Source organism: Furipterus horrens, unplaced genomic scaffold, assembly GCF_987537825.1.
Source record: "Furipterus horrens unplaced genomic scaffold, mFurHor1.1.pri manual_scaffold_6, whole genome shotgun sequence".
NCBI classification, from domain to species: Eukaryota; Metazoa; Chordata; class Mammalia; order Chiroptera; family Furipteridae; genus Furipterus; species Furipterus horrens.
The window spans coordinates 181,687,590-181,713,346 of record NW_028327176.1 but is presented as its reverse complement, the minus strand read 5'-3'; the positions used below and the strand labels follow the sequence as shown (position 1 = coordinate 181,713,346).

Sequence of the window (25,757 nt, the reverse complement as noted above, 5' to 3'; positions counted from 1 at the left end):
CACGAAGTGATAGCGAAATCACGGTGAAAGCGGGGAAGCTGGCAGGTCAAACATTTGTAACAGCGTCTTAGCCGAGGGCAGAGTGTACAAGGACTACTGGTACTCCCTTGACCCCACTCCGCACTGCTTGGTGGTCCAGAGCACAGCAACTCACTCTTATAGGTACCAGTTTTCAGCATTTGTCTGTGTCAATGGGAGAGAAAAAGGCATTGAAATTGGAAAGGACATTGAGTGGATTTCTGGGTGCCACTTTTGTGTCACATGTTTACATATCGGCGGGTTCTTTCATCCAGTGGAATGAAAAGTTTTCCCCATTTATTTAATGCTATAAATTTTTATAATGTGCAGTTAGCTAATGCCAGGCTTATGTATTCCCAGAGCATAAAGCAGTTTTGCACAAATTCATCTACAGAAAACTGGCTTCTAGTTTAAGATCTTTTAATTTGTAGGATTTTAAAGGCAAATTGTTCCATAATGACCTAATGCCAGAATTAGACATTTTCTAGAAATTGTCCTTCTGAGTGGACTGTATAAAGTGGTACCTGTCTACACTCACTTGGTGTTCCTATTCATATGCTTTTTTTTTTTTTTTTTTACCATTAAGTGGCAAATGTTTTAAAATTCTTGAAAACACTCTAGAACACATTATTTTCAGACAGAACCTGAGACAGGTTGTTCCTTTAACAAAAAGCTTAACTTGGGTAGGAGATATAACCAAATAAAGACATTAACAAATGGAAAGTTTGAGAAAAACAAATTATTTATTTCCTAAAAAATTCAAGCATTTTGTTGAAAGTTTAGAACTTAGCTAAAACTTAAATTTCTCAAGGCAGTAAGGGAAATGACTGTCAGTGAACTTCAGATGTGTGTGGTCTCTCTGATGCTCTTTCCTGTTTTCAATGGAAGGATGTCACCAATAGCCACACCCAATAAAATAATGGTCGAGGCATGTCTTTCAGCACATCTTTTATGCGTGAAGAAATTAAACACAATTTAGTATTGTTGTGATGTGGAAATACTTTGAGAAAAGGTGTCCCATGTACAATAGTCCATTAATAAATTGTATTTTATTCTTAAGCCTTTACAGCTCTTTAATATAATCGTAAGTTGCCAATATTAACTGAGCTGTACTCTCTTACCTGGATTTAATCATACCAACCATATTTAACAAAGAGGGAAATTAAGGATGAGAGAAACAGAATCAAGATCTTCAAAATATTTATATTGTCAGATGGACTGAACAGGACTTTTTAAAGTCAGCTTACCTATTGATTATGTGATTGAAGGAGTTCTGCACCTAAGACAATTAAAAATAATTTTAAAGGATAAGTTGTCCATAATTTCTCCGACATGTTCTTGTTTCACATCTTTTCTTGAGAAAAGGCCCACCAACACCATCTTTCTGAAAACTTAAAACTTCTTTCCCTCAGTCCTCAGTACAAGACTGCAGCTACTATCTCCGTCCTTCCACAAGCATTTTAATGTTTCAGGTCACCGAGTATCAAATATCTTCTCTTCCATAGGAAATAAATTTTTTCACCTTTCTCCCACTGACTTTTCAAAATATATATGTTCTACCATTTCCTTTCACACTCACCAACACCTCCTGTCAGTCACTGAGGGCCGTTCATGTTGCACTTTACCATGTTTTCCCATGATGTGAACACAAGTGCGTATTTCTACTTGTCCCTTGGTTTTGCTGTTCAAGGCAGGCCTTGCTAATGAATTAACTGGATCTCACCTGTACAACATGTACTACAGTGCAGTGTGCCCCCAAACACAGGTTCCATCCTCTTCATGTGTCCCATGAACATCATATTGATGATGTGTCACATGAGCAGCTAAGCCTGAGATTCGGTAATTTGGAGTCACTATTAAATTATATTCCCCCCAAAATCTCATGTTTCAGTTTTTGCTTCCTTTAGGATTATGCTATTTTACCTAGCAGAATTACTCCAATTGTTTCCAGAACTCCAGGTTTTCTATAACTGTTGGCATTAAAATTAAATGAGAATTCTGAACAAAAACTGCCCAAGCCAGATTAAAAAAGGGAAAAGCTTAGTTTGCAGTTTACTGTTCACAAATTTTCTCATCTCCCTGGCTTTTTCAGCAGCTGTGTTGCTGACTGATCCTTGGGTACTGGCCCCATTACCCAGCTCTTTTGCCCGCCTAGATTCTAGTATTCTAAAGATGAATGTATTTTCCCGGTGTAGCTACTTTAATAGCAAACCTTTACAGATTCTTTGGCTAAATATGAAACCATCTAAGATAAAAATGTTAGACACCCCAAAGCTAAACGTGTTCAGGAATGAATTTAATGATCAGAACTGAGCCTTCTCCTACATTTACTTTATTTAGGTGTAACTATGTCTTCCTACTTATTTCAATTCTCAGATCATATCAGTCTTTTAGTCTTGTATGCCACTACACTGTAAAATGGGAAGATATCAACTTAAAATATCACTCAGCTTAAAGAAAGTCATTTTAAAACTTAAGTTTCTCAAAACATTTGGTTTAAAAAATTATTTTAACTTTTACCAAAAGCTAAGGAAAATTGTGTTGAGTATATGGACTTAAAAAAAAAAAAAATGTCCTTCCAAAAAAAATCAACAAAACAACAGCTTTAAAGACATGTTAGACCAGGTGGATTTGATATTTTCAGAGCATCACACCCCCAAACTACAGGATATACATTTTTTTTCAAGTGTACATGGAACATTTTCCAGGATAGACCATATGTTAGGCCATAAAACAAGCCTCCATAAATTTAAGACAAAGAATTTCAAGCATCTCTGACTACACAGTATGAAACTAGAAATCAATTACCAGAAAACAAACAAACATAGGGAGACTAAACATGTTACTAAACAATGAATGGGTTAACAATAAGATCAAGGAAGAAATTAAAAGATAACTTGAGACAAATAAAAATAAAAACACAACAGCCCCAAATTGTGAAAGCCGTCCTAAGAGGGAAATTCACAGCAATACAGGCCTACCTTAAGAAACAAGAAAATCACAAATTAACAGTCTAACTTTACACCTAAAGGAATAGAGAAAGAATAATAAAGTCCAAAGTGAGTAGTAGAAGGAAGAAAATAAAAATCACAACAGGAATAAATGAAATAAGACTAAAAAAATACAAAAAAACAATGAAACCAAGATCTAGTTCTTTGAAAAGATGATTGATAAACCTTTAATCAAACTCATCAAGAAAAAAAAAGTAGAAATAAATAAAATCCTAGAAACATAAGCTCCCAAGATTGAATCAAGAGGAAACAGAAAGTCTGAACAGACCAGTGACAACAAAATTGAAGCAATAATAAAAAACTAATAAAAAAAAGTGTAGAACTGAATGGCTTCACAGGTGAGTTTTACCAAACATTCAAAGAACTAATACCCAGTCTCAAACCATTACAAAAAATTCAAGAGGAGGGAAGACTCTCAAGCTCATTTTATGAGGATAGTATTACCCTGATTGCAAAACCAAATAAAGACATTACAAAGAAAGAAAATTATAGACCAATATCCCTAATGTATGTAGATGCAAAAATCCTCAACAAAATATTAGCAAACTAAATTCAGCAATACATTAAAAAGATCATATACCATGATCAAGTGGGATTTATTACTAGGATGCAAGGATGGTTAAACATATGCAAATCAATTAATGTGGTACACTACATAAACAAAAGGGTAGAAATCATATGACCATATCAATAGATGCAGAAAAGCATTTAACAAAATCCAGCACCCATTTATGATAAAAACTTAACAATAGGAACAGAAGGAACATATCTCAACATAATAAAAGCCACATATGACAAAATCCACAGCTAACATCATACTCAACAGGGAAAAACCAAAGTGTTTCCCTTAAGATCAGGAACAAGATTTGATGTCTTTCACCACTCTATTCAACATAGTACTGGAAGTCCTAGGCTGAGCAATCAGACAAGAAATAAAAGGCATCTAAATTGGAAAGAAATAAAACTGTCATTTGAAGATGACATGATACTGTACACAGATAACCCTAATTTTCACCAAAAAGCTACTAGAACTGATAAATGAGTTCAGTCAAGTAGCAGGATACAAAATAAACATCCAGAAATTGGTGGCATTATTATACACCTATAATGAACTATCAGAAAGGGAAACTAAGAAAACAAGCTCACTTACAATTGCACCAAAAAATAAATAAATAAATAAATAAATAAATACCTAGGAATAAAGTTAACCAATGAGATAAAAGACCTGTACTTGAAAAATTACAAGACATTGAAAAAAGAAATCAGAGAAGATACTAATAAATGGAAGCTTATACTATGCACATGGATAGAAAGAATTAATATCATTAAAATGTCCAAAGCAGTCTATAGATTCAACACAAGTCCTATCAAAATTCTAATGGCATTTTTCACTGAAATAGAATCCAAAAGTTGTATGGAAACACAAAAGACCCCAAATAGTGACAGCAATCTTGAAAAAGATGAGCGAAGTGAGAGGAATCACACCACCTGACACCAAACTATATTACAAGGCCATAGTAATGAAAACAGCATGGTACTGGCATAAAAACAGACACACAGATCAACTGAAACCCCCGGAGAGCCAAGAAATAAACCCACGCCTATATGGTCAGTTAACCTATGACAAAGGAAGCAAGAACATACAATGGGGTAAAGACAGTCTAGTCACTAAGTGGTGGCGGGAAAATGAAACCAGACCACCTTCTCACACCATATACAAGAATAAACTCAAAATGGATCAGACTTAAATGTAAGACCTGAAACCATAAAACTCCTGGAAGAAAACAGGCAGTAAAATCTCATTTTTTTTCTTAAAGAATTTATTTATTTTTAGAGAGAGGAGAAGGGAGGGAGGGAGGGAGAGAAACGTTGACGTGTGAGAGGAACATCAATTGGTTGCCTGGTGGGATGAACCTGCAACCCAGGCACGTGCCCTGATTGGGAACCGAACCAGGACAGTGTTGCCCAACTGAGCCACGCTGGTCAGGGCTTGGACATTTCTCTTAGCTGTATTTTTTCAGACATATCTCCTGGCTAAGGGAAACAAAAGAAAAATAAAACAAATGGGACTACATCAAACTAAAAAGTTTTTGCACAGCAAAGGAAACCATCAACAAAATGAAAAGGCAACTCACAACAGGGTTAACATGGAAATTGGGCAAGCTCTTTGATTCATCATGTAATTTCTGGCAAAATCCTGACAGGATAATCTCCAAAACCCTAAGTAAACAGATAGTGCTGGCAAGAGATTACTGCAAGCAACGTGATCCCTCAGGAGGTAAAGTGTTCGAGGTGTGGGAATTCAAACACAAATGTCCTCAGCCGCCTCTGGATTGCTGTCTCCTTATACTTAAAATGTCCTCAGTATCGTCATCAGTTGCTCTTTGGACCAAAAAAAAAAAAAAAAAACTGTGATGCCCATTCTATGGGGTCACTACACCTGAGTGAGAATGAGTTCTTCAGATTCAGCAGCCTTAGAACTTAGAACTTCCTCTCCTGCAGGGAAGGGAAAAGAAGGGGAAGAAAGGAAAAGGGACCAGAGAAAGGGAGGGAGGGACTCGCTGGCCCAGACAGCACTCTATGAGAACTAAGTCAGATTTTCTTTTCTAAGCAAGACGGTGCTTTCGAGCGATGGCCCAAACAACAGTCAGTCAGTCAGTCAAAAAGATGAACCCAAAATGAGGAACCAGCAGCTAGTGTTGGAGTAATATTAGAAGAATGAAGGATAAGGAAGTTGTAAGACTTGTTTTCCTTTTTATTACGTAATAACACACAAACACATTTTCTTTGAGCCCCATGGACTGGCCGTTTTTCTTCAAGAAGGATTTTTTTACTGGCATTGTATTTGAGCCACTCTTCAGGTACAACAGGGACAAAACCCTGTCACTTCCTGAAATGTGGTAGGAGAAATCCAGAGAAGTAAACCTAAAATCAATCAGAACTTGTTTTACTGCATATAGTTCTTTAACATTACAGTAAGTTATAGAAAATGATAATTTATACCCTACAAAAAATTTAGCACTTACCTAAAATAAGCTACTGATGTTTTGAACTCCATTTGGAATGTGTTTTAAATTACCCATGTTTATTTTATTTACAATACTAGTTCAATTACCATAGACATGAATTCTTTTAATGTTATACGAAGCTATTGAAAATTTGTTAACATTCAGCAGAAAACCAGAACACCGACCTCTCTAATGAAAAAATATTAAGGAGCCTTATTTCTTGGCCAACAATCATATGCCAAGAATGTCTTCAAAGAATTCATGAGTATTAAGTTATTACTAAAAAATGTTGTTCTATTTTTAAATACATTGAATTTTTAAGATGCTTTAGTATAGGTACATTATACAATTTAAAAAGTGTAATCAGTTTTTTGAACAATGAATTTTTTTAAATTAAGGAAATGGAAATTTCAATGTCTGCATGGACAACGTCAGTGTATTATTTTCCCTTAAATGTCACTTTTTTTCCTAATGTTACTGCTTGAGAAAGCTAAAACCCTCATTAAAAACTTGAATTTTTAATTTTAGTTCTTTAGATCTAAAGATCTAGATTAGGCCTTTAATAAAATCAGATCTGTAAAAAAGGTCTTGTTTCAATAGGATCTCACTAAACTGGAACTTTTAAATATATTTTCATTGTTGCCCTTCATATTATTAAGGAAAAATAAAACGTTAAAATATTTTAGAAATTATGAATAGCAAAGATAAAAGAGATTTCTTATCTTTGACCAACACATATATAAATTCAAAATTGTAAAGAGAAAAGCTCTTAAAGCTAGTTAAAATTATTTCCATCTCTACCCATTTATATATGCTCCTTTAACATCCATTACTGTTTATTCAATATTTTAAAATTTTAATTCACAGAAGTGTAAAGGCCTAAGAGCAATGCTTGGCATAGTATTTGTCTATACCAATCAGGTGGCACTTTGTCCTATCAGATTTATACACTGTCCCCTGAACGAAACTGTGAACTCACTGAGAGTAAGGGCCTTTTTCTATCGCAAGACTTAACACAGATTTATATATAATAAAATGCTGATAATGGCTATAAAGGATACAGGCTAGTGGATAAGTTTAAGCATTAATTTAATTTTAAGTCCTAAAAAATACTTAACCTTTGAAACTCACTCAGATGACACCAAGACCTGGACAAAGGGTTCATGGCCTAGGTCCAGAAGCAACACCAACAGCAGCACACTGAAGCCAGTGATGAACTGAAACTGACAAGTTCTGCCACCAACTCCGGCTAGTTTCCTGTGCTCAGAGCCTGCCCCAGAATACACACTAGTGAGAAGATGTATGCCTAATTTTTAAAGCCATTTTTAAAGAGGTAATGCTTAAGATGTGAAGGGGTGGGGCAGAGGTGCCCGGCACCCTAAGCACACACTTGCCAGAATCACGTGCCCTTGTGCTCAGCGCACAGAAGGGCTGGCTGCGAGTACTAGTTCTGCTAGCTCTAGAGCTCATGTTGCTTTGAGTTCTAGAACCCTGAGAAAAACTAAGATCCCCCTACTAAAGGTATAAAGCCACAATATTTAAGCAAGATTCCAAAGTGCTACTAACTTCTTAGAAACTCACAGTCATTACATTAATAAATCCTTTAGAGGTGAGAGGTGGGTTTGGGTACATTTATCCTCAGCCCAGCTCTTTCCTGACATTCAGTCAATTCATTGGCTCACTCGTTTGGCATTTACTGTACCTCTACAAGAGGACAAACCCTGTGTTAGGCAAAGAAAAATATTAAGTGGGGTGTAGTCCTTGTCCACAAGAAACATGGTCGCATTCACTCTACAACAGTAGAGCTGAAGTGATGCCATTAACCTACTTGTATTTCACAAGATGGAGGATCAGAGAAACAACTTCTCTGCGGCCTCAGTCAGCATCTGTACCTGGTGGACATGCTGTCCCTCCTTCCGCATTCAAACACCACCAACGCCTCTTTTACTTTTAACTTTATTTGGCAAAGCAGCACTGCATAAACTGTTCAGGAACCAGGGCACAGCTTACACAGCATGTTAAATTCATATACATTATCAGCAGCAAGTTAGAGACAGAGGAAATAATACTGAGCTACAAGTCTCCTATAATTTTTAAAGAGAAAAAGGAAGAACTATGTCAGTTATGTCCAATCTGAACTGCTGAATGTTAAGGGACATCACCTTCCATATCTTCTTAAATTTTAATATTTACAATTGCTTAGTTTTAAGGTAACAAAGCAGCTGATTGTATCTACAACATGCTATTCTATGACACCACATCAAAAGCTTTAAAAAGGAAGCTCATCTCTATTTTCTTAGCATCTAACAGACATCCAAAAATCAAGAATCTTAACTTGTGAATGGGGATGTTATCTGACACACAAAAGCAACCTGAAAAATTAATATTGGAACAGAATTAAGTGTCTAGGAAAAGAAGAACTACTCCTTCAAATCAATTTACAAACTTTTCCATTTTGCAGAACCCTTTCATTTACTATTTTAAAGTAAAATGTGGGCATGTTAAAGTAAGAACAAATGTATGCTTTGCAGCCTTTCTCTACCAATTTGGCTTTTCTGCCTCTTTGAAGAATTAGAAACCCTATAAAACCACACATTTCATGCTGAAAATAATAGTGTAACAAAGTCCAAAACAAGCTGTGATGCTGTTGGTTTTCAAAAGCTTTGAGGATTGAGATGAGCAATCCACTGTAATATTATATACTGGTCAAGCTGATGTTGCTTTTACAGTTCGTCCCTGGGGGGAAAAAGAAGAGAGAAATATGTAAATAGGAGTTACATACTGCGAAACTTGGCTTTCTAATAGTTTAGATACAACTATTAAAGCAGTAAAAAAAAAAAAAAAAAAAAATACACTGATCCCCAAGCATTAAAAAAAGAAAAAGCAAATGGTCCCAAGTCCAAGCACAAATGGAAACCAGCCACTTCAAACATTTCTCATGCTCATCCAGAATGAAGTATGAAACCTAGACTTGAATTCGCCTTTTTAATTCTAAAGAGAACTTTCTTCCTTCAAGACCAAAAATTCAGAGAGATTACTTTTAGATCTAGAATCTTGCTAGTACTACTTATTGTAAACTGACGATTTAAGAATTCAAATACATTTTTACAGTTATTCACAAAGCTGGACAAAAATTTAGCTTTTGGCTTAGAGTATCTGTTAGCAATTGCTGAGGGGGTCAATCTCTACCTAGGCTCTTTGGGAGAAAAAGCATCATCTGTAGGTATAATATACCTGTCAGCTGATTTCATAAGGCAGCTTTATCAGCTCCAAAAGAAACCATGCGCTCAGCCAGGAGTAGCACTGTACCAGCAACTGCCAGTGAGAGGAAGGAAGGAATAAAAACGCAATCTAAAATCAATGGTATGGTATGTAAATTATACCTCAATAAAGCTGTCAGAAGTGAAAAAATAAAGCTGCCTGAAAAGCCTAAAAGCTGCAGGGTAATCTGAGTGACAAAAACACTATTAAACAAACACTCAAGCACTTCAGGGGTAAAAAAAGTTTGATGTTTGCAACAAATCTCAAATGATTCAGAAAAAAATATTACATATATGGATACATAGAGAGGGAAGGAGAAAGCAAATGTGGAAAAATGTTAATAATTGGTAACTCTAGATGAAGAGATTCAGTTCTTTGAAGTATTTTACAACTGTTCTGTAAAAAAGATATTTTTAAGAGTTGTTAAAATAAATTTGAAAGGAAGGTAAATAAAGAGCTAAAATATCCCAGATAAGTGGTGAATTAAGGAGTTATCAGACAATATGTTTTTTTTTAATTGAATTTTATAAATTGTCCAAGAAAATATTTTTTTTAAATTACTTCTCTCATAAACTACCTCGGTCATACAGTATATATTCATACTTAATACATTCTTCTAAATGATGTATTATATTTCTCATAGATACTTTTACTTAAAATCATGCATTAAAATATTCATCAGCACTTGCAAAGTGCTCTATTCATAAACTAATTCACTGTGCTTTTCATAAATGAATTGAAGATACTATGATTGTTTTAAAAACAATTTACCACATTTCATTTACCTATTTCAAGGTATTAAGGACATTGTAAATAAGTATCCTTATTGGCCAACAACATAGTACAACATTTCCAAATATCCTCTCCATTTAGAAAAAAAATTTAAAGAAAAAGGATAAATACTCTCAACAAACTGGGTATAGAGGGAACGTACCTCAACATAATAAAGGCCATATATGACAAGCCCACAGCTAACATCATACTCAACGGTGAAAAGCTGAAAGCTTTTCCTCTAAGATCAGGAACAAGACAAGGATGCCCACTCTTGCCACTTTTATTCAACATAGTACTGGAAATCCTAGCCAGAGCAATTAGGCAAGAAAAAGAAATAAAAGGCATCAAAATCGGAAAAGAAGAAATAAAACTGTCTCTTTTTGCAGATGACATATCATATACAGAAAACCCTAAAGCCTCTACCAAAAAAATGTTAGAATGAACTAATTCAATAAAGTTGCAGGAAGCTAAATGAATATATAAAAATCACTTGTGTTTCTATACACTAATAATGAACTATCAGAGAAGTTAAGAAAACAATCCCATTTACAATTGCATCAGCAGAATAAAATACCTAGGAATAAATTTAACCAATGATGTGAAAGATCTGTACGATGAAAACTATAAGACGTTAATAAAAGACATTAAAGAAAACAAAAATAAATGATAAGATATTCCATACTCATGGACAGGAAGAATTAATATTGTTAAAATATCCATAGTACCTAAAGCAATCTACTGATTCAATGTAGTCCCCATCATAATTCCAACAGCATTTTTTCACAGAAATAAAACAAGCACTCCTAAAATTTGTACAGAAACACAAAAAACCCCAAACGATAATATTAAAAGAAGAACATGCTGGAGACATCACACTTCCTGATTTCAAACTGTATTACAAAGCTATAGTTATCACAACAATATGGTTTGAACATAAAACACACGGATCAATGGGACAGAATAGAGCATGGAAATAAACCCATACATATATGGTCAATTAATTAAAAAGCCAAGAATACACAATGGAAAAACAATAGTACTTCAATGCTGGGGAAACTGAACAGCCACACGAAAAAGAATGAAATTGGACCCCTATCTTACGCCACACAAAAAATTCAACTCAGAATGGAAAAAAGACAAATATAGGACCTGAAACCATAAAACTAAACTTTTTGTGGTAACCATTTTGCAATATAAAATATATCAAAGTATTGTTTTGTACACTTAAAACTAACACAACACTATATTGTCAATTATCTCTCAATAAAACTGGGAGAAAAATCATATTATTAAAAAAATTTAATGATGGGAATAATGTTGATAACATTTTATGAAATGAAAAATATTACAAAATAATGCTACTGTATAATCTCAGGGTTGCAAGAGATGTATCAATACATAGACCTATAAATAAAAGTTAAAAAAATTACTGAAATATTAAATAGTGGTTATCTCTGGGTTCTGGGATTATGGGTGATTTTTACTTTACTCATTGTATTTTTCTCTATTTTGATAATCCATATGCATTACTTTGGGGTCAGTAACAGTATTGTTAAAAACAAATAGAAGGAAATGTATAACACTAAAATTAAAAAAATTAAGTTTACACACCTGTATTTTAACATCTGGGTACCGAGAAAACCAAAAATTTGCTACCTGTGCATGTATAACTGTCACATCCTAATACTCCAAAATGTGTATAACTTTCAAGTTATTAATTTTTACTAATGTTCAAAATTCTGCATCATATCTTTCTTTGACTTACTATATAAATCATTTACAGTAAAAAGCAAAATGTCCTAAATTTCTAGAAAGTGTCTTTAAGATTGCCATATGTGACCTAGTGGATTGAGTGCCAGCCTGCAAACCAGAGGGTCACCCATTTGGTTTTCAGCAGGGCACACGCCTAGAGTGTGGGCTGGGTCCCCGGTTGGAGGTGTGCGAGAGGCAACCACACATTGATGTTTCTCTCCCTCTTTCTCCCTCCTTTCCCCTTTCTCTAAAAATAAATAAATAAAATCTTTTTAAAAAATTGCCATCCATGTATGTGCTAAATATTTTCATTAGGCTAACAACTGTAACATTTATTACTTTGCTATAAAATATAAAATTATACACAATTTAATTATTTATTAGGTTAATAACTCTAAGCTACTAGCATTTAGTATTATATATCCTAAAATTTAGTATTATATATATATATATATTTTATTTTTTTAAGATTTTATTTATTTCTTAGGGAAGAAAGAGAAAGAGAGGGAGAGAAACATCGATCGGCTGCCTCTCATGCCCCCATCTGGGGACTTGGCCCGCCATCCAGGCATGTGCCCTGACCAGGAATCAAACTGGCAACCTTCGGTTCACAGGCCAGCACTCTGTCCACTGAGCCACACAACCAGGGCTAGTATTATATATTCTTTATCAAAAACAAATAAACAGATGTACTACCATAAACCAGTAATTAAAATCCATGAATGTTTTCTAGTTAATGGTTTTGAAGTAACAAAGGCTTTGTACAAAGCATCATGAGACATAAAAAGAATTCCAAAGCAACAGAATATTTCCATGCCTTTAAGGATGCAAAATATGTCATAATGCTGTAACATGTAGAGAAATTTAAAAGGGACAATACAGAACAATATGGAACACATGCTCAGCTGAATACCCTAGGTCCTGTACTGTCAATCTTAGAAATGCCCAATCGATTCCTATCTTTTTCAGGCGTTCGTGGCACTTCAAGAAGACAATAGAACGAGAACCCTGAAATATTCGTGTTTCACAAATGAGAGGGTAACTTATTCCATTGACTCTCACGGCTATTAAAAACAAAAATAAAATAAAATTACCAGAAGATTAACAAACTATTGTTTCTACATATATAAAATAAATATACTTATGTAAAATAAAAATAAAAATTTAAAAAGCATTAAGTTTATGAAGCAACTAAATACAACCATTACACATCCTTAGTCATGAACATAATACCACAGATTCTAGGTCTATGGCCTGTACAGCTGGCATTCTCTCTTCTATTATTAATCCACCAAATTAAAAGTGACATTTTCCCAAGCATAAGGAGACATAAGCTGACATTCAGGTTTGGGGCTTTATTTGGCAGAATTTGACATGTCCACTTAATTCCCTTTCTTCCTAAATACTTTCTATCACATCTCCTTGGCAAATACTAGATCTCAAGCTGTCAGAGCGCTGCAACTAGCACTGAATTCCTCGGTAAGATGGAAAGCTGCTGAGAAACAAGAGAAGGTTCATAAGAAAGTACTAAGATGGGTTGTTCAATTAATCCCAAAGAAAATCTGAAGGAACAGAAATCATCTAGTCTGACAAGAAACTAAGGAAAATTATAGAGAGTGACTCCCAATTTGGGATGGGCACTTAGAAAATCTCAAGGGTCTCTTTTAACCACATTCTATCCTTATTATAACCACCACCTGAATTCAGGCCACCATCATTTCACCCCTGACTTGCTACAACCACGCCGTTACTGACTCTAGTTTTGTTCCTTTCCAATCCACTCAGCATCACAGCCAGTGATCTTTCTGAAATGAAATTCTGATCACTGCCCAGCTTCAAGACCTCAGCTGCTGTCTACCACGCTCAAGGCAGAGTCTAAACATACTACACTCAACAGCAGCGATTTTCAACCAGCATGCCACAGGAATTTTTAAAACATGTTAATACCTATTTAGTGAGGGGCACCGACCTCTTTTCCCTTAGATTGTCAAATTAAGAAACGACAACAGCCACCCTCGCTGGTGTGGCTCAGTGGATTGAATGCTGGCCTGGGAACCAAAGGGTTGCTGGTTTGATTCCCAGTCAGGGCACGTGCCTTGATTGCAGGCCAGGTCCCCAGTTGGGGACATGTGAGAGGCAACCACACATTGATGTTTCTCTCCCCCTCTTTCTCCCTCCCCTTTTCTCTAAAAATAAATAAATAAAATCTAAAAAAAAAAAAAAAAAAAAAGATAACAGCCAACACAATAGCTATCCGGTGTGAATAAATCAAAATTATACCTAATTTTTTTTTGTCAGATTGGCAGAAAAAATATTTTTGTTGTGCCACAGAATTTTAGTAATTAGTTTATGTGTGTCATGATATGGAAAAGGCTGAAAATTGCTGCTCTATAGGTATACCTCGGAGATATTGCAGGATTGGGTCCAGACAACCACAGTAAAGCGAGTCACAATAAAATGAGTCACATGAGTTTGTTTTCCCATTGCATACAATAGTTATGTTTATACTGTAGTCTACCTAAAGTGTACAATAATAGCATTATGTCTAAAAACAATGTACATGTCCTAATTTAAAAATATTTTATTGCTAACAAATGCTAACTAACCATCACTGGGCCTTCAGAGAATCATCATCTCTTTGCTGGTGGAGGGTCTTGCCTCAGTGCTGATGACTGCTGACTGGTTATGGTGGTGGGTGCTGAAGACTGACGGGGCTGTGGCAACTTCTCAAAATAAGATCAACTGACTCTTTGTTTCGCGAACAATTTCTCTGTAGCACGTGATGCTGTTTGATAGCATTTTACCCACAGAACTTTTCAAAACTGGAGTCAATCATCTTCAACCCTGCCACAACTTTTATCACCTAAGTTTACGTAACATTCCAAATCTTCTGTTGACATTTCAACAATCTTTACAGCATCTTCACCAGTAGATTGCATCTCATGAAACCACTGTCTGCTCATCCATAAAAAACAACTCGTAATCCATTAAAATTTTATCATGAGATTGCAGCAATTCAGTCACATCTTCAAGCTCCACTTCCAATTCTACTGAAGTACTGAACCCCTCAAAGTCATTCATGAGATTTGGAATCAACTACTTCCAAATTCCTGTTTATGTGAACATTTAGAACTCTTCCCATGAATCATGAATGTTTTTAATGGCACCTATAACAATGAATCCTTTCCAGGTTTCCCATTAACTTTGCCCAGATCCAGCACTATAACCTTACAACATTTCTTTCTTTTTTCCTTTTCTTTCTCTCTCTTCCTCCCTCCCTTCCTTTCTCTCTCTTCCTCCCTCCCTTCGTTCCTTCTTGCTTCTTTCCTCCATTCCTTCTAAAACCTCACGTGAGGACATTGCTTTTTAGAAAGGGAAGAAGGGGGAGAGAGAAAGAAACATCAATGTGAGAGAGAAACATCCATTCATTGCCTTTTCGTATGCACCCTCACTGGGAATCGAACCCACAACCTAGGCATGTGTCCTGGCTGGAAATCAAACCCATGACCTTTTGGTCTATGGGAGGTTGCCCTCAGTCACACTGGCCAAGGCACAAAATGTATTTCTTAAATATTAAGACTTGCAAGTTAAAATTATTCCTTAATCCATGAGCTGCAGCATAGATGTTATGTTACAGTCATAAAAACAATATCAATCTGTTACATCTTTATCAGAGCTCTTGAGTGACCAGAGGCATTGTTGGTAAACAGTAATATTTTGATAGGAATCTTTTTTTCTGAGCAGTTTGTCTCAAGAGTAAGCTTAAAATATTAAATAAACCAGGTTGTAAATGGATGTGCTATCATCCAGGCTTTGCTGTTCCATTTATAGAGCATAGGCAGAGTAGATTTAGTATAATTATTAATGGTCCTAGAATTTCCTGAATGGTAAAGGAGCACTGGCTTCAAGTTAGGCACCAGCTACATTAGCCCCTAACAGGAGAGTCAGCTTGTCCTTTGAAGCTTTGGAACAAGACATTGATGTTTCCTCTCCAGTTGTGAAAATCTTAAATGGTATCATCTTCCCGAATTAGGAAAGTTGTTTGGTCTACACTGAAAATCTGTGGTTTAGTGTAGCCACCTTCTTAATTATCCCAGCTAGATCTTCCAGATAACTTGCTGCAGCTTCTACACCAGGACTTGCTGCTTCGCCTTGCATTTTATGTTATGGAGATGGCTTCTTTCCTTAAACATCATAAACCAACATCTACTAGCTTCAAACTTCTTTTGCAGCTTCTTCTTCTCTCTCAGACTTCAGAGAATTGAAGAGTTAGAACCTTCGCCTCCTGGATTAGGCTTTGGCTTAAGAGACTGTTGAGGCTGATCTGTTCTTTAATATACAGACCACTGAAACTTCCTACATATCAGCAATAGGCTGTGTTACTTTCTTATCATTTGTTTACTGGAGTAGTACTTTAAATTTCCTTCAAGAACTTTTCCTTTGCATTCACAACTTGGTAACCGTTGGCACAAGAAGCCTCACCTTTGGCCTCTCTCGGCTCTTGACAAGCATTCTTCACTAAGCTTGACCATCTCTAGCTTTTGATTTAAAGTGAGAGACATGCAACTCGTCCTTTCACTTGAACACTAAAGAGGCCACTGCAGGATTATTAACTGGCCTGATTTCCATATTCACGTGTCTCAAGGAGAGGGAGAGAGATGGCGGAAGAGCTACTCTGTGGAGCAGTCAGAACATACACTCAACAGTTAGTGATTAAGTTAATCATCTTATAAGAAAGTGGCTCATGGCTCCCCATAAAAATTACAATAGCAACATAAAAAATCACTGATCACAGATCACCATAAAAAATATATTGTAGTAATAATAGAAGTCTGAAATATTTCAAGAGTTATTGAAGTGTGATACAGAGACACCAAGTGAGCAAATGCTGTTGGAAAAATGGTGCTGATAGACTTGCTCGACCCGTGGTTGCCATAAACCTTCATTTTGTAAAAATCCACAGTATTTGCAAAGTGCAGTAAAGTGAATCGCAATAAAACAATGTATATCTGTAATTGTCTGTTTGACTCGGTCTGTGGATTTTTTTGGATCTCCCACATGACTGTAAGTTCCGCAAGAATGGTCAGTTTCAAAATCATAGCTGTGTGTTCTTGAACTAGTACAGTGTCTGGCATAGCAGGCACAGATATACTTACTGAATTAATAAATGTATTAAGAAGGTCCTCAAACTGAAAAATATTTAAGAAAACAAATTACCTTTGGTGTCCATGGTCCCTGGTTAAATCAACTTCCCTTGCTGGTTTCCATAACCTTTCCCATATTTCTTTGAATATTCCCTTCATTAAAGTCAATTCAAAATCTTGGCTGAATATTTCTGTTTCCTTCTTGGACCCTGACTGATAGTTTATGAACACAAACAGAAATAGCAGACTAAGGTCTCTTAGGATTTTAAGATAACTGTTGCTGTTTATCCTTTCAAACATCCTATTTTCTAGTAATTTTTACAGTACAAAAATTTTTTAAATATAACAGTTGTTCCTTTTCCAATTTTGTTTCACCTTTATATTATTTAAGCTTATATTCTTCAAGGTTTAAGGTTTACAATTAAGTAACTGATTATCTTTGTAATTACGACTATACCTTTGGTTGTAGGAAAGTGTACTTGAACAAATAGAAATTTTTTTTAAAAAATTAAAGAGTCCTCCTAGTAAAAGAGAAAATTTTCCAATGATGTATATATGTAAAATTGCTCCATGCTTTAAAAAGCTGAAGGCCAGAAAGAAAAACAAGTATATATACATTGAAATGTTTGGTAGTTAACTGATTATCCATAATTTTTAAATTATTCTAATAAATAAATATTCTAAATTTAATATAAATAGTTTTATCAGGGGTGAATACATAAAAGTATTGTGGAAGCCTAAAGCTTATATAATGGGGGAAGCAGAAACCTTTTTGCAAAGAGAGGAAAACAATAGAAAACTAAAAAACAAGACTATTCATATAATATTAGGTATAAGGCCAGGAAGAATCCTAAGCAAGTAAGGGCCCTGAAACTTAAGTTTCATGAACTTCATTAAAAATCCACTTCTGGTTATCAAAACAAAATACATTTTTCCCTTCATTAAATTATTAATACTGATATTTATTATATATAATAATAAAAAGAAAAATTTTAGCCCTGGCTGGTGTGGCTCAGTGGATTGAGTGCTGGCCTGCGAACCAAAGGGGTTGCTGGTTTGATTCCCAGTCAGGGCACATGTCTGGGTTGCAGGACAGGTCCCGAGCTGGGGGTGTGCGAGAGGCAACCACACATTGATACTTCTCTCCCTCTTTTTCTCCCTCCCTTCCCCTCTCTCTAAAAATAAATAAATAAATGAATACTTTAAACTTATAAGCCCTGGCTGGTGTGGCTCAGTGGATTGAGAGCTGGCCTGTGAACCAAGTGTTGCTGGTTCAATTATTTTTATCTCTAAAAATAAATAAAAGCTTATAAAATAAATGAATAAATAAACTTATAAAGATCTGAACTCTTCCTTGATACTAAATTTCAGTAATTTCAGTGATATGTTTGCCTCCTTTATACAACAACAATCACACAATTATGTAATGGTATAACCATACTGGAAGCAGTGAAGGAAAAATGTAATTAGTTGTTAATAATAACATAATTCTAACTGACAAGACTGACAGCTTTTACATTTTTTAAAAGAAGTACCTGTGCTCCAGATTAGAATTCAAAGAAAACAACTTTGTAACTATATTAGGTGAAGAATGAAATGCAATTCCTAGTAAGATATCCCATAAATGTCATTTTAACAATCAGAATTTCGTTAATAAGTAAAACTCAGTTTTAAACTGAATTACATTCATTACAATGAATTTATTAAAAAAACAAAATTTTTGCAATTAAACATTCATTCACAAACAAAATTAGGAGATCTATTAAACTTACAATCACCATGTTACTTATTAAGAAAATAATTGTCTTAAAATAAATACCTCTGTCAAATAAAAATAAATTCTAAAACAAGGAAACTGTAAAAACCTTTCTTATTTTGGCATTTAATTCCAAGTGGTCTCAGCTAATGTCCCCTTTCCTCCCTGATCCCTCTCCATGGGAGGGAGCGGGGAAAGAAGGAAGAGGAAGAAATCTTGGCTTCAAACAACACAGTCAGACCACGCTGAGATGTACAACAGTGGGCGGCGTAATGAGCCATGCTGTGCTGAGGACTGTGCCACATGCTGGTGCACCTCTGGGTGGGTTTGTGAGACCTGGGCACTCACTCTGAGCTTACAGAATCCTTTCCCTTCCCAGGAACGTAGCTAAAGGTTGAAAACTGGCTGGCCCGTTCTACAGAAGGGCAGTACATTTATCTGTTCCCGTGGCACTGAAACAACGGCCAAGCATAAAAGAGGCGCAGGCGTCAGACAGCTATGAACTTGACTGAAAGAAAAATCAAGCTGAGAGGAAGAACGTCCTCTCTGGGACTCTGACACCTTGGAAAACTGGGACAAGAATATCTTCTCCCATCTTTCTCTTTATGACAATGAACGGGGCAGGAAGTGACAGCCCCTTCTCTTCAAACCAAAGCCTTTACCTCCGTGGCCTCACAGCAATTATAAAAATGATTTGTAAATATGGAAACAGAGTGGCTGATGATAAAATCTCCCTACACAGGACTACGCTGTGGCTGAAAGCCTCTTTAAAAAACACGTTCGTGCCAACCAAGTCTCACCCTCCCTTTCCCAAAGATGTGAGTTCAACCAAAAGAAGGGCAGACCATGCAAAATTTGTCTACATTTTTAATGTAGTGAGTTTCTGATGTTAAAATGGAGTAGCATAAAAGTGATAACCAAAAAGCAGCTCTTGCAGTCTAATGTCTTAAAATCCACACCCTTTCACCTTGCACGTGTGGAAGAAGAAAGAGCAGAAGATAAAATCACTTCCACCTGGACCACTGCTTTTCTTTATCTGTTAAAGGCACGTATATCACTCCCATCAGCGGCTTCATTTTGACACTGCCATCCTGTAGCTTGTCGTACTGCTCCAGCATCTGGTTTCCACCTGCAGGACCGACTGGCAATATCAATCTCCCGCCAGGCTTTAACTGATCTATTAGCTAAAAGAAAGAAAGAAAGAAACACACATACAGCCCAAGTTACAGATTTTGTATCAACAGTCACTTTACATCTTCATAAACAGCCTTCAGTGTCCATGGGCAGAAAGTACAAATGTAGTTTATTTGGTACACACATACTCTGTTAAACTTATCACTCAATTCCCACTCACTTACTTATCTACCTCTCCTACGTAAACTGCAAGTCCTGTGAGGACAGGGACGGTGTCTTCCTCAGCCCTGTGCCCCAGCCTCTAACAGAGTACCTGGTACAACTGCGATGCTCAAATGTTTGAGCTGAACACAGAATGTGGACTTATCTTCTCGGAAAGGCCAAAGGCCCAGCTGAAGGTTCCAATGCCTGCCTGCTTGTTTTGAATCTTTGTGGTTTAGAGAGCAAGTGTAGAAATTCTGCAAGGAATCCCTACTATTGGGGAATTTAGGGCATCCCTTAGCCAAAGCTAAGGGAGCCTCAGCTGTAACACTGAGCGTAGGGTGCTGGCGGGAGGGCGCGAGCCCCTGCAGCTTTAGAATGAGGACTCCCCTGTCAATGAAGAACCAGGACTGCTCAGGCAGGTTTGAAATTACATGTTACCCTGTGAATGCAGCTTTACAAATCACCACTCATCAAAAACAGCAAGAAAGAAACCTTACGTTGAATAGTATTACCCCCAAAAGGGTGTCTCAATTAAATTTTTGATTGTCAGCAAGTATTTTTTCCCATTTTAATTTTTATAAAGTAATATTTGCAAGAATTGAGTTGTTTTTTTAAATGTCAAGGTTTATAATGGAAAACAGCAGGCTGTTTCCTTCTACTCCAATCTTGCTTCCTAGATCCAGTCATTTCAATCCTTTTAGCTGTGTCTTCCATGGCTTACTTTTTTATTTAAAGGGCTTGTTTCTAAAGCACATCTTTTATTTTTTAAATTGAGATATAAATGACAAATAACATTGTATTAGTTTTAGGTATACAACATAATAACTTAGGTATTATGTTGCAAAATGATTGCGACATTTTAAGTTCAATTGACATCCATCACCACACATAGGTACAATTTTTTTCCTTGTGATGAGAATTTTTAAGATTTACCCTCTTAGCAACTTCCAAATTAACAATATAGAATTACCTACAGTTACCATGCTGTACAATGTTTAATTTTCTTTCAGATTATATACTAAATGAGGACTGAGCTCTCTTACATATACTCTTCTCCTTTCCCCCCCCTCCAGCCAATACCTTAATTTTTTATTTAAACCGTTTTCAGTTGTGACCGTGTAAATATAATTTCTGGCTGGGCAAAGAGGTATTCAATGACCATTTCCTTTCTTATATTGTACAACAGTTGTTTCCACGCAGTTAAAAACTGGAGCTTTTTCTCTTTTCACTCAATTTCCTTTGGAACTGTTTCTAAACCTTTTAACGGTTCAACAACTTCGCGATGAAATCTTTGGTCAAACCTATCAAATTAGTGCCTTTTCTTTTTTTTTGGAAGGCTCTTCTGGCGCCTTCCTCTGGCTGCTGCAAACATGTACAGCTTTCATCCCGGGACTTGTCTTTGAAATAATGCTGGGAACGCTCAACACCTCTCTCCTAAACAGATGTCCTACCTCCCTAGAGCTCGTGGCTTCCTGGTTATTGTTTTACCTACTGTCTTTCTTCACCCTCATTTTCTGCTGTATTATTAAAGCAATTCCTCCAGAAGAACTCTGGGAAACATGCATGGATTACTGCAAAAGCCAGCAGTTGAGAACTGCAAGTCTAAAGCTATACTACATACTTGGCTATATGTGTGGGTACAGAATTCCAGAACGGAAATCATTTTCAGTTCAGAACTGTGACGGTGTGTTCCCTGCCTGGTTGATTTAAACGTTGCTCTTCTATAGCCGGATGCCTTTCTAATCATGAATCCTTAACACATTCTCTTTTTTGCTTTTCTGGAAACTTTTAGGATCTTCTCTTTATAGTTAGTATTCTGAAATTTCATGGTGATATTGTGGTTCTTTTTTCTTTTATTTTCTTTTTTAAAAAAACTTTTTGTACTGGACACTCAATAGAACTTTTTCATACTACAGAATCATGTCCTTCAGTCCTTGAAAATTTTCATACTTAGGACTTAGGCCTTAACTGTTCCTTATAAAAATTTCAAGCCGTAGCCCCTCCTTTCAGACCCAGGCCTCATCTCTGACTCCCCGGGTCCTGATGCCTCCAACATTTAAGCTTTTTCAGAGGCCTGCACGGTAAACCGCTTCTGCGCTGACAGTACCCTCTGTGGTCTCTTCAGTTTGGTTTCCTCCACCCTCCTGAGTCAATGGTCACTCCAGCTGCTTTCTGTCTTCACACACTGACATTCAGGATTGCAAGTATAATCTCCTAGACAGCTGAACATAGTTTGTGTTTCTGTTTCTTGTTTTTTTAGTTGTTTTGGGGGTGACACCCAAGAGGAGCATAAACATCTTTATTCATCTTAAAACTGGGAAGCCCCTTCAGCATTATAAAAGACCCCCATAATACTTGCAAGTGCTACTCTGTTTAAAATCATGTTGAGTCAAAGCTATAAGTGTCCTTTGAGATCATCTTGGGGTCTCAGAGGAGAAAATGGGTCCTGCACCCAAGTTCTTTCATTTAAACACAGTTCTATTTCAGATTTTAATTGTTTGTGCTAGGCTGCCATATCTTTTTTAGTTAAAAAAAAACTGATCATGGGTTCATATATGAAAATTCTTTGAGCTATTTATATGACTTGTATACCTTTCCATACTGTGTTAATACGTCAATTAAAATGTGTTAAAAGCAGCCCTGGCCGGGTGGTTCAGTTGGCTGGAGCATCGTTCTGTACACCAAAAGGTTGTGGGTTCTATTCCCGGGCAGGACACAGACCTAGGTTGCAGGTTCAATCGCTGGTTGTGACATGTATGGGAGGCAACTGATGGATGTTTCTCTTGTTCTCTCTCTCTCCTCCCGCCCCTAAAATCAATAAACATATCCTCAAGTGAGGATATGTGTAAAATCACTGGTTTAGTGAGAAAAGAAAAGAGAAAAAAACAGATAACAGAGCCAGAGAGGATAAATGATTTTTCTAAAATCATTTAGCCAGTAAGTAGCATGTCAATGATTACAACAAATTCCCCAACTTTCAGCTTCTCATAACGGATCTAAACATACAATAAGAACCCTTTCCTCAATGGGGAGTGGATCAGACTGGGCAGAAAATGTCACTAGTCATCTAGTCAAGAACTATGTAAAACTCATATATAATAGAAACCTACGATTTCAATAAACTTAACCAAGAATTATTAAGTGCTGACATAAGCTTATCAGAGCCTTACAAAATGAAAAATCAATTGTGTACTTAAATATTTCCCTGACTATACTATAATATACAATACTGGAATATCCTTCCTTCTCATTGAAACAATGCAAATTCTCCTATTCTGAAGATCAATTCAAGTTCCATTCCTGTATGAATTCTCCTTATCACTCTATGCAAAATTCTTGTTACCTTGAACTCCTAGAGGATTTTCATTTTATTCAATATATATCTTATGCTAATGATATGGTATCACATCACTAATTTCCCTGGTATATGTATGACACATCTCCTCTAGGATATAAGCTTTGTGAGGGTAAAATGTATGACAAATACTTCCTGGTCTCTCCCAGGCACCTAACATATTCTAATGAATATGCATATTCTAATGAAATACCAAGTGATTATCAGGTCATGAACTCTAGAGAGATTTTCCCAATTCTATTGGCAAACTAGCTCGTTGCTAGTTCAAATACTGCTTCAAAAGACAGCCATGAGGTGGAGTTTAATAATCTTGATGTTGTTTATATAGCTGCTTGCACCTGGAAAAAATAATCACCTACTAACTAAAATGCACAACATAGAAGTCTAATTATACTTTGGACATTATCTAGAAGTCATTTCTTTATAAATCTTTGAGGGTTTTCCTTGAATAAAGCAACAAACACAGGAAAGAAACAACTCACTGCCTGGGGCACAACCGGGGCTGCAGCGCCTACGTGAATAGCATCGTAAGGGGCTTCCTCAGCGTATCCCATTCTTCCGTCCCCCACTGAAAGAAAAAAATTATGCTTTCAATACCTGTTCAGACAGAAGTTAGTGTGAAGACTTTAAAGCAGGTAAAGGATTTTTTTTTTTAAAATAAATGATGCTGGGGCAACTGAACCTACATATGGGAAAAATATATACTCAGACCCCGATCCCCTACCTCATACATACACAAAAATCAATGTCAGGAAGATCAAAGACCTAAATGTGAAAAGCTAAAATAATAAAGTTTCTGAGAAATAATATAGAGAAATATCTTCATGACTTCAGAGTACCCTGAAGCAGGACACAGAAAGCACTGGAAAAAATTAGTAAGTTTTGCTACATTCAAATTAAGAATTTCTGTTTATCAAAAAAGTACCAATATGAGAGTGAAAAGGCATGTCACAGAGCGGGAGAAGAGATTTATGATATGCATTAACAGACCAAGGGCTAGCCTCTAGAAGTCCTACAAATCTAAGAAAACATAAACAACTCGATATCTGAACAGGTGTTTCACAAAAGAGGAAATTTAAATGGCCAAACACATGAGAAAGTGCTCAACCTCACTCGTTAATAGGAAAATACAAAATTAAAATCACAAAGAGATATTACTATATACTCACTAAGTGGGCAAAGAAAAAATCTAATAATACCAAATGTTGGCAGAGGTGCAGAGTAATAGGACTCCTGATACATTGCTGCTGGGAATGTACATTGGTTCAATCACTTTAAAAAACAGCTTTGCAGCATCTATGGTAACCCTTAGAACCCACAATAACACTCCTACAGAAGTAAGTGCTTGCGTAATGAGTGAATATATGTATGAATCTGAACTAATGTATAAATATGTTCACAGCAGCATTGTGAATATCCCCAAATTAAAAATAACTAAAAAATACCCATCTGCAGTAGAATTAACAAATTTTGGTGATGTTCTTACAATGGAATGTTGTACAACAATAAAAACGAACTATATGCAAAATCTTATAAACATAACATTGAAAAAAGTCATTCATCATAGAACGCATACTGTGTGGCTCCATACATCTAAAGTTCAAAATTAAACACTATTTTTGGAAGTACAGTTAGGTAGTGAATGCACAGAAGTAATGACAGTGCTTTGACGAGGAAAAAGGGAAGCTGAGGACTCCCAAGGTACTAATAATGTTCCATTTCTTGATCAGTGTGGTGATTAAATGGGTATTTTATTAAGCCTCACATTTATGTTTTATGCATTTTTAAGGTTTTCTTATTTTTCACAATACAAAATGTGCTCCTATGGAAATATTACCATTGTATATTGCTGAGCAGAAAAAAGCAAACTACAGGACAATATGTATAGTATGAGTTAAACTCTCATGTGTATGCAATTTATTCATACATATATTTATATGTTTAGAAAACTTAAAAGGGGAAAGGAGAGGCTTTTGCTTTTACCTCACACACCTTTGCACTGTTTAAATTCTTTATGATGAATACTTGTTACTTTGGTATTACTTATATGTGGAATCTAATGAACAAAATAAACTAACAAACAGACTCATAGACACAGACAACACACTAATAGCTGTCACAAGGGGAAGGGGGCTGGGGGCCTGGGTGAAAAAGGTGAGGGGTTTAAGCAAAGGAAAGAAAAACTCATAGACACAGACAACAAACAGTACGGTGATTACAAGGAGGACAGGGGGTGGGGAGGTGGGGGAATGGTGATGGGAGCAGACTTGACCTGAGGTGGTGAACACACAGTACAATATACAGATGAGGCATCAGAGAAGTGTACACCTGAAACCAATA

At 36.1% G+C, this 25,757-nt stretch overlaps 1 protein-coding gene across 1 annotated transcript in view; it reads right to left on the bottom strand.

The window, feature by feature from the left end:
• Window positions 1-7,976: 7,976 nt before the first annotated feature.
• The window catches only part of PCMT1 (protein-L-isoaspartate (D-aspartate) O-methyltransferase), a 49,651-nt gene continuing 31,870 nt past the window's right edge, over window positions 7,977-25,757 (bottom strand). The window contains exons 6-8 of the mRNA XM_090279972.1: window positions 23,900-23,985; window positions 19,692-19,908; window positions 7,977-8,773 (exon numbers count right to left, since the gene is read on the bottom strand). Coding sequence (XP_090136098.1) covers window positions 19,729-19,908; window positions 23,900-23,985 — 266 coding nt within the window. The 3' untranslated portion in view covers window positions 7,977-8,773; window positions 19,692-19,728. The remainder of the gene's footprint in view (window positions 8,774-19,691; window positions 19,909-23,899; window positions 23,986-25,757) is intronic.